Source organism: Manacus candei, unplaced genomic scaffold (genome assembly GCF_025592945.1).
Source record: "Manacus candei isolate 608988 ecotype Guabito, Panama unplaced genomic scaffold, ASM2559294v1 h1tg000019l, whole genome shotgun sequence".
NCBI classification, from domain to species: domain Eukaryota; kingdom Metazoa; phylum Chordata; class Aves; order Passeriformes; family Pipridae; genus Manacus; species Manacus candei.
This window is the reverse complement of record NW_026138067.1, coordinates 2466365-2478792: the sequence shown is the minus strand read 5'-3', so window position 1 is coordinate 2478792 and position 12428 is coordinate 2466365. Positions and strand designations below refer to the sequence as shown.

General features: G+C 39.0%; 1 protein-coding gene and 1 long non-coding RNA gene across 8 annotated transcripts in view; one reads left to right on the top strand and one right to left on the bottom strand.

The window, feature by feature from the left end:
• Positions 1 to 122: 122 nt before the first annotated feature.
• LOC127470136 (uncharacterized) lies at positions 123 to 3096 on the top strand. The gene is made up of 3 exons (XR_007904176.1): positions 123 to 377; positions 2435 to 2505; positions 2999 to 3096. It is a non-coding gene; the product is annotated as an uncharacterized LOC127470136 (long non-coding RNA).
• The window catches only part of NDUFAF6 (NADH:ubiquinone oxidoreductase complex assembly factor 6), a 29020-nt gene continuing 16966 nt past the window's right edge, over positions 375 to 12428 (bottom strand). For 5 of the 7 annotated variants that reach the window (XM_051785275.1, XM_051785277.1, XM_051785281.1 and 2 more), the window contains 2 exons: positions 9890 to 9946; positions 375 to 9384 (listed from right to left, as the gene is read on the bottom strand). In XM_051785275.1, the coding sequence (XP_051641235.1) occupies positions 9256 to 9384; positions 9890 to 9946 (186 nt within the window). In that variant the 3' untranslated portion in view covers positions 375 to 9255. The remainder of the gene's footprint in view (positions 9385 to 9889; positions 9947 to 12428) is intronic. The other 2 variants (XR_007904172.1, XM_051785280.1) reach the window with 2 other exon arrangements.

Sequence of the window (12428 nt, the reverse complement as noted above, 5' to 3'; positions counted from 1 at the left end):
CGTTCCTACCCCTCGAGTGGCACCTCCTGGAGCAGGGATACTCCAGACACGAGACTATTGCCTCATGGGTTTTTTGTTGTGTTTTTTGTTGTTTGTTTTTTTTTTTTTTAAACCAGCACGTTTCCATTCTTTGTGCACTATCCCGTGTTTATACTCGTGCTCTTGGCTCTTTAAGTACGGTCTCCCAACTGTAATTCAGTGTGGACACGTTTTTAACTACCTCTCTGTACTTAAAGTTTTATACAGCGCACGGAAGGGAATTAGCAACATTTTTCAGTCTGAAGAGTTGCCTGGTCAGCATGGAGAAAGTGTGGCAGGTGTGCCAGAACGGCTCCCACCAGAAACGCTGTCAACACGAGGAGCCCCTTCCATCTTGTGTTAGCATTTTTAATGTCTACACATCAATAGAGCAAAATCCAGACCAATATTTTCCAAATCTAGCCAGCTACTCGGTAGCTAACCTGATCCTTCTAAGATTTCCAGCCACTGATGGATGGTACAGAGGGGAAAGGTGGCTGGGGTGTTCTGGGGAGCTGCGGAGAAGAGGGCACAGCACCATGCTCTTTGTAGTGTCACACTGGTGCCAAAATCTGTGCTCTGGAAAATGGCCCAAGGGGCTTTCTTTTTTAAGAAAATTTCACTTACGTGCAATATACCGGTTTCATTTCCCAAATTTCACATTATTGAGCAATAATGTGATTGGCTTTTTTTGGGGAATAAAAATAGTTTGGTGGTGGAGTAATAATGAACCCACTGAACTTTCTGAATTTCATCTGAATTTTCCGTCCCTGTTCAGACAGGAACACAGATAGATACGAGCCATATCACTGAGCTGGGTCTCTCCTGGTATGGAAGATGGGCACAGGGAAGGGACCAGGACATGGAGGGCTGAGCAAGTGTGTCCACCCCCCCTACAGCATGGCAGCCTGGTCATCTGCTTCTCCCCAAATCCACCTGGTGTTCAGCCTGAGTTGTCCTGTGATTATTCTTAGTGTACTAATTTATATAAGGTGTGGACCAAGCTCTTTAACCCAAGGTTTTTAGAAACAGGTGCTTGTGGCAGTTTAAGAATTCCAGGTCTGAGAGTGTGTGCAGGATGTATTTGTCAGGTGCTTCATGTGTAAAGAATTTTGGCACACCCAATGTTTAAATTGGCCACCAGTGCCTTCATGTTGGGATTGCCAGCTGCACAGAGATCTTCACACCAGAGCATCTTTTATTTATGGGTTGGGCTGGTTCTTGTGAATCAAAATGATCAGTTTATGTTGTGACCTGTGGTAGATTTAATTTGCCCTCTAAATCGATTATTCTTGACATCAGAAGCAGCTTCATGGTTAATTAACTTTTCTTTCATGCTTACAAAATAATTTTATAACGTCAGGTTAAGATACAGCAGAAGGTTGGATGCAGGCAGAGTAAAACAGTCCTAGTGTTTCTGCCTGTGTGTCCACGCCTTAATTCTCTTCGTTAAGTCCAAATTGACATTGTTTTCTGAAAGGTTTGCAAAGCATTACAGCAGTGATGTGCTTTTTCTAGCACATATAGTCATGGAATATCAGCACAAGACTTTAACTCCAATTAATAGAAGAATAAGCAACCTGGTGTCTGAAGAAGACTGTGAACTAAAAATGACTTAATGCTATCATGCAGAGCAACTTCAGTGCTATGAAAGACTGCCATAATTTCTTTCTATTGTCTTCCTATAATCTTCAGAATTCTTTTCTTCCTCCTAAATGAAGTATTTTTTTTACTGTGTTCAGCTAGAGGGGAAGATAAACCTTGTAACAGTGTATGTTTGCAAACCCTCAAACACTTTTTCTTAAATCGCTCTATAAAAAAGTAAATATTTGACCTAATTTTTAAGTAGTGTTGAAAAACTTGGCTAAGGGTCAGTGACTCTTGCTTTGTGCTCCCTGTACTGAAATGGCATAATGATCATGTGTGCTGGTTTCAATGGAGTTTTTTGTACTTATCTATCTTTTGCTCTTACATATTAACTCTGTATCTTAGTACTGCAGATGCAGTCTTGCAAAAAAAATGGATTCTACACAGAAGACACATAGAAGGCAAAGGGTGGGAGACTGTGGGATGTCCCACTAAACAGAGTATACACTAATTTATTTTACTATTTTGTATAAGTAGGGTATTTCACATAAATTATTTAATTGCCATTTTAATTTAGCTGAAAAAACTTCTCTCGAAGCATAGTGCCATCTAAAATAACATTTATTTTTGCTGTTTAATTATAACCTTACTGTTATGGTTTTGCCACAGCTACACTTTAAGGGTGGAGGAAATATATTCTTCAGAAGACATGATATAGCAATGATATACTGCAATACATGTCCTATACTATGCTTTCTGAATTGCCTTATGATTTTTGAACGGTCACTCTTTACAAAGAGCTGTTTCAGGGCTTGCATTTTCACTTCAGATCTTCACAAGGATCACATGAAAATTGGAGCAAGTCTGTCTGGTGTTGAGCCAATGCAAATAGATGGTTCAGTAAGTATTTTACTTCATTGTGTCAGTGAGACATTTGCATTATTTATGAAAGCTTTCAGTAATGGGCTGTCTACAACTCTCTTGGCTTACAGGTTTCTCTCAAGCAATTTGAATATTGCTGTGAACTTTTCCTTTGTGCTGTCATATAATTTCTGATGGAACCTACCGAAGTTGTAGCTCTCTTTAACATAAAAAAATGTTTAAATATTGTTGGCAGTGTTGACGGGGTTTTTTTAGCAGCACTAAAAAGTAATTTTTAAAAATGGATAGAAGCCAGGATATCTGTAGGTTCAGAGATTTACTGTGTGGCAAGGCTATCCTTTAAAAGTGTCTTGGCTTTAAAAGCTGGAGTTGGTGATTTTTTTCAAGTTTTCTGTACAAGTGGACTTGGTTAGTTTGTAAGCGGGAAGGAATTATCTAGTGGTAGTCAACTGTAGTTTGTTCCATGGAAGTCAGTTCTCTCTCCCACCAACTCTCTTTTTTTTTTTTTTAGGTGCTCAAATATCAGTTTTACAATTGATGGGACTTGCAACTAGAACCTTGCAGCATATGTTGTCCTTGGGCTAAAATAAAATCTCTCTGCTTCTTATACAGATAAGTGAGTTCTGTGTTACAAAAGAAAACTAATATTAGAGATTTAATTCTTAGCTTTATATATTCTTGGTCAGCAAAACTCAGTCATGGCATATTGAAATAGGACTTTAAATTCTTTGCTTTCAGTAACTTTAAAAAGTATTACAAACAATAAAAAGAAAATCTGTGTTTTGTTTCTTTATTCATTGAAAATCTTTTTGAAGCAGCAGTGTATTGGCTTTTCTAGCTGACAGATGCAGAAATGCAGAATACCTTCCCAGCTTTAGAATACTTCCACTCCTTAGTCACCCACAAAAGGAGGCCAAATCCAGTAACTTTAAGCTTTTTAAGGGGGAATTAAATGCTTTACTCTCAAATATTGCCTTTTGTGAAAAAAAGAATGAATATTTATTGTATCATTTAAAAATGAACTGGTGATTCCTAAGTTAGCACAGTCGCAGATTCTGCACTAGAAGTTTGTTCTTGTTTGGCTCCAGTGGGTTGTAACCACCCTTGTTGGTTTGTCAGAAGTTCTGGAAGTGTCCTTCTGGGATGCTACTATCTTTTCTCAAGATTTTGTACATCCAAATTATCTTCTCGATTCATTTGGTGCCTAGTTGAATGGAACACTATTGACTTTTCTCACACTTTAGCTGTTATTGCTGTCTTATCCATGAAGTGTTCTGTTTAGGAGAGCAGAGTTGTGTGTTTTAGGGATGGGGGTTTTAATAGGTACTATTCCATTATGGGTTTTCTTATGTGAATTTTTTTCTTTTTTTTTTTTTCCTTTTTAAATTGTAGAGGTTGTCTATTCTATGGTCCACCAGGGACTGGAAAGACACCGCTTGCTTGTGCACTTGCTAATGAATGTAACAGAGACGACAGATTTTAATAGGACAAATTCCAACTACAGAAGAGACATAGCACCTCTCAAAGAGAGAACATTTTATAGATAGTCATGGCTTTAGATAGTCATTTATCGTTATAAACAATACGCTCTGAAGAGTCACTCGAGTGCAGCTGCTTCCTTGTACCATACATCTCCTAAGCAGTCAATACAGTTCGTGCAGCTGACACTACATGAAACAGCCTCAGCCTTGCTAAGCGGGGATGGAATTATCTCCAGAGAAGCTGTATTTCAAGGATCACACAATGGTTTGGGTTGGAAGGGACCATATAGAACATCTAGTTCCAAACCTGCTGCCATGGGCAGGGACACCTTCCACTAGACCAAGTTGCCCAAAGCCCCATCCAACCTGGCCTTGAACACTGCCGGGGATGGGGTACCCAACTTCTCTGGCCAAGCTGTGCCTGAACAGACACTGATCTAGCAGAAAGCGATGCAAATCTGCTGATTCCATAAACCTGAGATTTTATCTCAAAGAATGCAACACAGGGGCACAACTTAAACACCAAGTGCTGTCGCTGCATGTTAGTGTGCTTTTTCAGAGATTATCACATCTTTGGTAACAGAAGGGACTGTCTGAGAGACTGGTAATTTGTAACAGTCACTCTGCTATTCACTCTTGGGTTGAAAGGTAGGAGCTAACTGCTGTAACTTTGCTTGCTGATCTACTTCAGACTTGAGCAGCGTGTTCTGCCAGCAGTGCTGTAGGCACAGTACACATTCAGCTAATGGCTAAAGGTGAGCACCTAAGGATGCTTCCATTTTTGCCTGGCACAGCTGTATCTGGAAGACCTGTAGCCTTGGCTTCCAAAGACACATTTTCCAGGGCCCTGTATCGTGTTTCTAACAAAATGCAACCGTGGCTTTGCTGTGGCAGCTACTCTATAACAAAGTGGATTCTGTCATTCCCTGCTGTTTTGGAAGCAGCAGATCAGCAATTATGATTATCGATGTCATAGACTGATGAGCAGGAAAATATTATCAGAAATTTTAGCCTTCTTTTTTTCTTAAGTATGAAAAATTAACTCATTTTCTCCAGTTAAATCCTGAGAGATAAGTTCTCTGAAGTGCCACTTTTATCTAACAATACAAGAAAGTAGGGTGTATCTTGCACTATTCTGAACTGTAATTTCCTTTTTTTCTTCAGCAAGTGTTGCATTCTATCGCTGTGGTAACTGAGCACATCAGTGTATCTCACATGGCAAAACTATATTCTGTTCTTAACCATCAGGAAGATGATGACAAAACCTAATTAGTGAAGGTAAATTGATTGTCTAATAGCACTTTCTGTCACACACTCTTATGCATGTGCATTATGCCTATGTATGTGTGCACTGTGACCATCACACTTATTTAGCATTACTCTTTACTGCTTAGTTGCCTGTGTTATAAGACTTCTTCATTTCAGTCTGGAAGACATTTATCCCTATTGCAAAACCACTGTTGTATTTGGCATAATTGTTGGCAGTTCCAGCAGGAAAAGGCAGTGAGTCCACCCACACAGGCCTCTCAAAGCAGTCTGTCACTAGTCCTTCTCCAGAACCTTTTCAGGGGTAGGGGGCTGCAAAAGGAGGGCACTTTTCTCAGTCTGCTGCTTCATCTTTCTCCCCTTGCAGGCAGTCACACATGGTAACACTTGTATAGTAGTCATTCCGTTCTTGAAAAGAAATTAAGTATGAAAACATTACAAGAATTTGAGATTTTCCTCTAGTCTCACCAGACTCCTTTTAACTAGCATGGCCCAAGCATCTTAAATTTGACATGTTAGGAGCTTTCTGCCTATGACAGTTTGATGCGAATGAGTCAGTCCCTATAATGTGTTGATTTGGATAGGTTGTATATTCAGATCTTTGAATAAGTTTTGTCTTTCCAGATGCTTGTCCTGAGAATAGATAAAATTCTTTATGTCTCCTAGTCTGCCCTAAAAAAAAAAAAAATAGAGGAAGCCTCTTCTCTTTGGCCCTGTTCATCTCGATCTCTTCTTCCACATCCAAGAAAGAGCTAGAATGGATGCTCTGTCCTGATTGTGCAGCAGTGAGGATTATTTGATTCAGGAAGGCCATTCCTGAAAATGCACCTTTCTCTCATCTAGCATAATGATGTGTTTTAGCACGAGAAGGGATTTGTTTGTTATCTCAGGGCTCGTGAGCTTTTGTGACTAGACTTGATTTCTGTGGTTTTCTAATTCTACCTTTAGCTTAAACCAAAAAATATCTCCTATTCAGCATGACTGTGTGAGCCAGTCAGGAGCTGCTCTACTACATGAAGACAGAGATTTTAACAAGTACTTATTCAGAGTGCAGAAAAGAACAGTTCCAGCTTTCAATTGTGGCTCTTCAGGAACTGTCTTCTTTCTCATTGTTGAAAGTACCATTGATACGAGATCCACAGTCCTCTGACATAGATTCCTGCAGTCTCTCTAGCCTACTCTCTATTTTGGGTGCTTAAGGACACATTTGAAACTAGTGATCTAGAAAGATCTTGCGATGGCATAAGCCGAAACATATATTGCCTAAATATTACTAACAGCTGTATGTATGTACAGATTCTTGATCCTTTTGATGAAGAAGTAAACAGGGTTCTCAAGCTGTATTCATGCTGACTCCTGATTTGTCTTTTTTTTTTTTTTTGTCAGGCAATAAAGAAAGAAATTGCAGCCCACAGTTGTCTGTGATACTTGACTTGACATACACGAATGATGTACAGCTCCCACATAGATAAATTATGTTTAACATATCTCAGTAATTGTAGCAGCCACAGAAAAAAAGAACAGAAGAAAGAAACTTCTTTCAGTACATCAACTGAAACCAGGCATAATGCAACGCTGAGCCAGCAACACTTGGTGAAAACAACTATAAACCAGATTACAACAAAGAGGAGAAATAGGACATTTCTTATATGGCACCCACTTCCATCAAGAAATAAAAGGAGACAATACTAATGAAAGCAGACTACCTTGTTTGACAAGTATTTAATGCCTCCATTCACAACACTGTCCCTAAAGGAAGAATCAGGCATGGCCATCTGAGGGAGAGCTGTTCCCTGAAGGATATAAAGGAGACACAGATTGCCTATTAAAGCAGCCTCCTGTCATTTGCAATTCGAAATGCTGCTTTACTTTCTGAGGTCACTCAAAACTCTTTTTGTGACTGAAGTCACAACCTGAATTTATTTATTCCATATCCTGTTTACTAATTCACCGATAAGTCCTCCTTACCATGCTAACCAATCACTGCATCACATGGCTTCTTTCTACACAAGAACAAATCAGCTCATCCATTGATGCCTTTGTGAACACATTGTCAAGATTTGTTCTACTTCAAGCAAAGCACTGGCCTTGTGGCCTCGAAGGAAGATATCACTGTAGCAACTTGAGGTGCTGGTGATACTGCATGGTTTCCCTTCTCTTCCTCTTTACTGTACTGCACTCCTGCCAAAAGTTAACTTTACAGGAGAGTGATTCCTTTTGAGAAGACAGACAGGGCTGCCTCAATTATCCTGACTCAGCACGTTTGGAACAAAACAAGGACCAACTGCAGAAAGAGACATTTGTAATGCTTGCTCCAGAACACAAAATAAACAGAGCGAGTGCGCAGCTGGCCTGGTGGCAGCTACAGAGCCTAAGCCTTGGCTCGTCGTTTGGCAGGAAGAGCTGCAGTGCCTGCATAGGAATGAAACATTTTCTTTTCACCAGATCTCTTTGCCACATTCAAGAACACCAATAAGATACAGCAGCTGACTGGAAAAGAGGACAGAGCCTGTTAGGATTTCATGCTAAGAAAATAGCCATTATACTCCCAATCCAGTACATAGATTCTTCTAGGTTCATATCACCTCGATTACTGCACTTCCAGTAATACAGAAACCAGGATCCTGAGCTGAACAAATTCAAAAAGAAATTTCTTACTTGGGAATAAGAAACTGCAAAATTAACCAAGATCTGTATCACAAACCAACTTCAAACACGTAAAACAAAACCACCAAAGATTTCTACCATGCTGAAAGTTTGTGATTAAAAAAGCCACAAATCTTGTTCTCAGAAGTTCATTATGTAGCATTGTACACTGAAATACAGGATGTTGTTATGCAGCCAAGCATCTGGGGAGATTACCCGTGATTAAAAAAAAATCTCTGGGAAAAGCAGTTATTTAACAGAACAGGGATGACGGCAAAACAAGCTACCGGATTTGTGCAATTGAATCAAGCTGGATGTTAGGAACCATTATTTTACCATAAAACAAATCAAACAGAAATATTTACCTTGATCCTAAGAGATGCTGAGTACAAAGCTCCCAGCAGTTTTCCACCAAAAAACCAGAGCAGTATCCTTACAGACAGGGCGGTGTAAAATGACCTGAAGGGTTCAAGAATATGTTTCTTCGTAGTACCAAAGAAAAGGAATTCGGGGAAGCCACGTAGGAGGCTGTCCTGAGAGACATGGTAAATACCGAGCAAAGGGGATGTTGAACCCATGTTGCAATGATATCTGTGGGCAACAACAGAGAGACTAAAGGCCAAGAGGAAGACACAGCCAAGCCCAGAGCAGAGAGAAAAAGCCAGAGACAAAAACTGTATAGGGTTCTCTTCCTATGTTGTAAAGCTATCCCACTACCAACAGTCACATCAATGCTCATTCTCAACACACAGTTAAACTCTGCACTACAGCTGTATTTCACCATTCTGAAATGCTACATAAATACTACATAATTAAAACAGCTAAAGCTTTTCCTGACAGTTTTCTTGCATTCAAATATACATGTTCATTCTTCCAAGTATGAAGCATCATCACTACTTGGAAGAAGCCTGCTCCTTGTACTGAATAGAACTGCTTAGCTGATTTATAGGGCATTTACTGTAACTGCTTCTGGGCATAAAGCAAGCAGTTTTTGTTTGTTGGCTTGGTTATTGGAGGTTTTTTTTTTGCTTTTTTCAGTGAAGAGTGACAACTGTCAGAAGCATCCATTAGCACAGAATTTGTCCAAGAAAAATTCTGTCATATTGCTGTTATTACAGGAAAGACAAGAAAAGTAATCTCAGACAAGGACATATGACTTGGCAGACGTGAAACAGAGATATCAGCCTCAAATTCCAAGAACAAACTTAACTACTGCCAGCAAGCTGACAGCTACAGTTCATGTGCATCTGCTGTTTCCCAGAACTGCACTTTGCAGAAGCGTGAAGTTAGACACTTTGCAATTCTATCAAGTTGAGACATTAAAGAAAAAAACTCAGCACTCTGAACCCATATTAAAAAAAAAAAAACCCAAACTTTAATATGTTTTTCTCCAAGATCTAATATACAAATGCAACGGTAATAACGTACTCTTCTTTTGTAAGCTTGGATGAAATATATTGAAGTCCACTTTTTGCATGTTATGTAAAAAATCATCTAAAGCAACCTAGAAAAGAAGAAAAAAAGCTTAATCCATATGGTGCATACAAATAATTGGGCATTAAGTTTAAAAAAACAATACATGAAACCAAATGAGAAACTGCAAAAAGGCTTGACAGTTTGTGTTATTAAGTGGTAGTGTAACCATCACATTCCAAGCATATAAAAAAATCAGATTTTGTGAAGAGAAGCATTACCTTTTACTAGACCAAACAGCAAATTATAAAAATAGACAAGATTTGGGGCTCTTGCATCAGAATGGCAGTCTGTGAATATACAGACATCTTGGGTGAAATGATGTAGTTAAAGGAGAAGGATTAAAAGTGTTGATCAAAACTGTAAGGTTCCACAGTCAGGCACACATTATGATTGATCTTTGTGAGTTTTAGGTATTACATCCTCCCAAAACAGACACACGAAGCAGGAGTTAACCATGCTTAATTTGATACTCTTCACAAACATTAGCAGAGGAACAAGTCCATCACTTAAAGAGTGCATGATATCACACCCACCGTACAGAAAAAAGCAGGATACGCCTTCGCAGGAACTTTCTTACTGAAAGATCTAGCCTAAAAGTAAATGGGGTAAGGTGGGGGGGAAACAAAACAAAAACAAACGTACTTATCAGAAGAATTTAACATTTCAGATTAAACATCAAGTACTATGTAGAATGGTTAGAGGCAACAAACTGGTTTATGAGCTTCATCCCTTTTTATTTTGACATCCTGAATGTGTAACTTTTCCTTATGTGCAAGCCAGCACCATCCCTCACTGTGTACAAAAGCAGTTACACAGTAAGTATGTAATACTGGGAGAGGCCTGCTAAAATGTTACATATTATAAATCATGTAAATTAGCATCCCTTGTTCCAGCAAAGTCCCAAGTTGCATCTGGTTTAATAAACAATTTAACCTTTCCCCCACCCCACAACCCAAATAACTCTCTGCATGCCAATAGACAGAAATTATGGAAGACCAGAAATGCACTTCTCTCAGTGCATCTTTTTGGTCCAATGTTGCCATCAGCCCCAGCAGCCGAGTTGTAAATGCTCCCATTGCATTTCTGGGACTTCAAAATTATCTCAGTTCCTCAGTATTTACATATCACATCTAAAAAGCAAGGCTGAATCAAATCTACAATTTAAACTCGTGTTCAGCTCAGGTTCCTCTAACAGAGCTGAAGCAAGTCTTCCTGTAATGTTTATTTATAAACACAAAATCCCTCCTTGTTTTGCCTTTTCTTACAGGTTAAAACAAACCAACCCTTTACAAATACTGACAAGAGTGTATAAGTTTCTGATAGTTTTTCACAAATTTTTCCAGGCAACTGAGAAAAATCAGCCTGAAACTTTGGAAGGAAAAAATACTTTATCTTTTAGAAGGCAAATTATTTTAAAACTTTTTGTATGTCTATCTCTAAAAAAGAAAAATATTCTTCCCTGATCTAACATCTTGCCTTACTATTATTAATTGCAAGATGAAAAAAAAAAGTAGTCTTGCTTGACCTTCTTAACCCAGAATGGGTTGCACGTCATTCAGAAAGCATGTTATCTTCCTTGGTAAATTGAGCCCATAATGAGGTAGCATAACTGAGATAAATGCAAAAAGCCAGAAGGACACTCTCTTTTAACAAAGGGTGCTTAAGAGGAAGGAGGAGAATGTGTAAATGTATTCACAGGCTTTCAAAGGCGGACTGTGGGACTGACAGAATGTTTATTATATGTTTTTATTCTAATAAAACACAGAACTCCTAAGGAAAACTACAATCTTCATTATCTTATTTTGCCCTCTGCTGGTCATCAGTCCCTGACCACACTCCAGAAATTTTTCTGCCAAGATTAAGGGCCACATTACTACAATATGCTTCCTATAATATTGCTGAGACTCAATTCTGCATTTTAGGATTATATGTCTTCTGGCTGTGAAATGGGGCTGGTAACCGTTGTCCTCATCCTCTAAAATATGTGGTTTGTGTAACAAATGCTGAGATTGTCGAAACCTGTCTTCAGGTTTAAACTTTACCCTACTCTCTAATTCCAACTAAAACAAAGCATAAGTGGCTCAAAAGACACTCAGGCAAAACAAGATGGTGATTTTATACAGGAGGACAGATGCATTTAAAGGCACCAGCCCACTACATTCACCTGAAGTCTTGAAATACCCAGCAAACCTTGCCAGCTAAAGCCCATTTCAGCCATTAGGGGAGAAAGTACCTTTGTCCTTGCATTAACAAAGATCATCTGATTATTAAGGAGGCCAATATCCTGCTACTGCTGCCAGTTATAGCCAGTTCAAGTGCTTTGAACACTCTACAGAGATCCTGCACTGTCAACTATTCTTCACTGATGATGATGGAGCAAGTATTCAAAGAGGAATTTTTAAATTTTAATTAAGGTGATATAACCCATCCATTAACAGAAAAAGGGGAGAGGGTGCCAAGACAAACATTCAGTTGAATGAAATGCTAATGCTGCCCTAATCTGGTTTCCTCCTGTTTATACTTTTCTGTATAGTCTCCAATTACATGATCACATTGCATATTTTCCTCAGGACCCTCCCAGTGTATAACATGGGCAGGGCTCTAGGAATGCAGTGGGAAGAAAGGAGGCCTGTTCTCTTCAGAAGCTGGTAGGCATTCTGGAAGTGAGGGGACCAAGGCAGTATGAATTATCAAATTATCTGAAAGTTCTGAAGAACTGAATTCTCTTCCTGCTTCTGTCCCAAAGTATCCATACAATACCAGGAACCAAATTTTAAAGATGTAGACCATAAATACACATTACTCATTTCCATTCCTCCCATCCCTGATATGAGGCATTTCAGACCAGGCACTTGGCATTTTTGTAAGCCACAACTGCAACCAAAGTCAATGGGTTTTAAATGCTGTGCATTATGGGATAACGGGTGGAGAATAAAAGAAGAAAAATCAAAATATTTCATCTTGAACAAAGGTAGTGAACAGTTTTGATGTTGCATTTTCTTTGGCTCTGTTCCCTACTTCTAAATGGAATAAACAGTTTTCCTGGGCATGTGACCACAAAAACTGAGACAT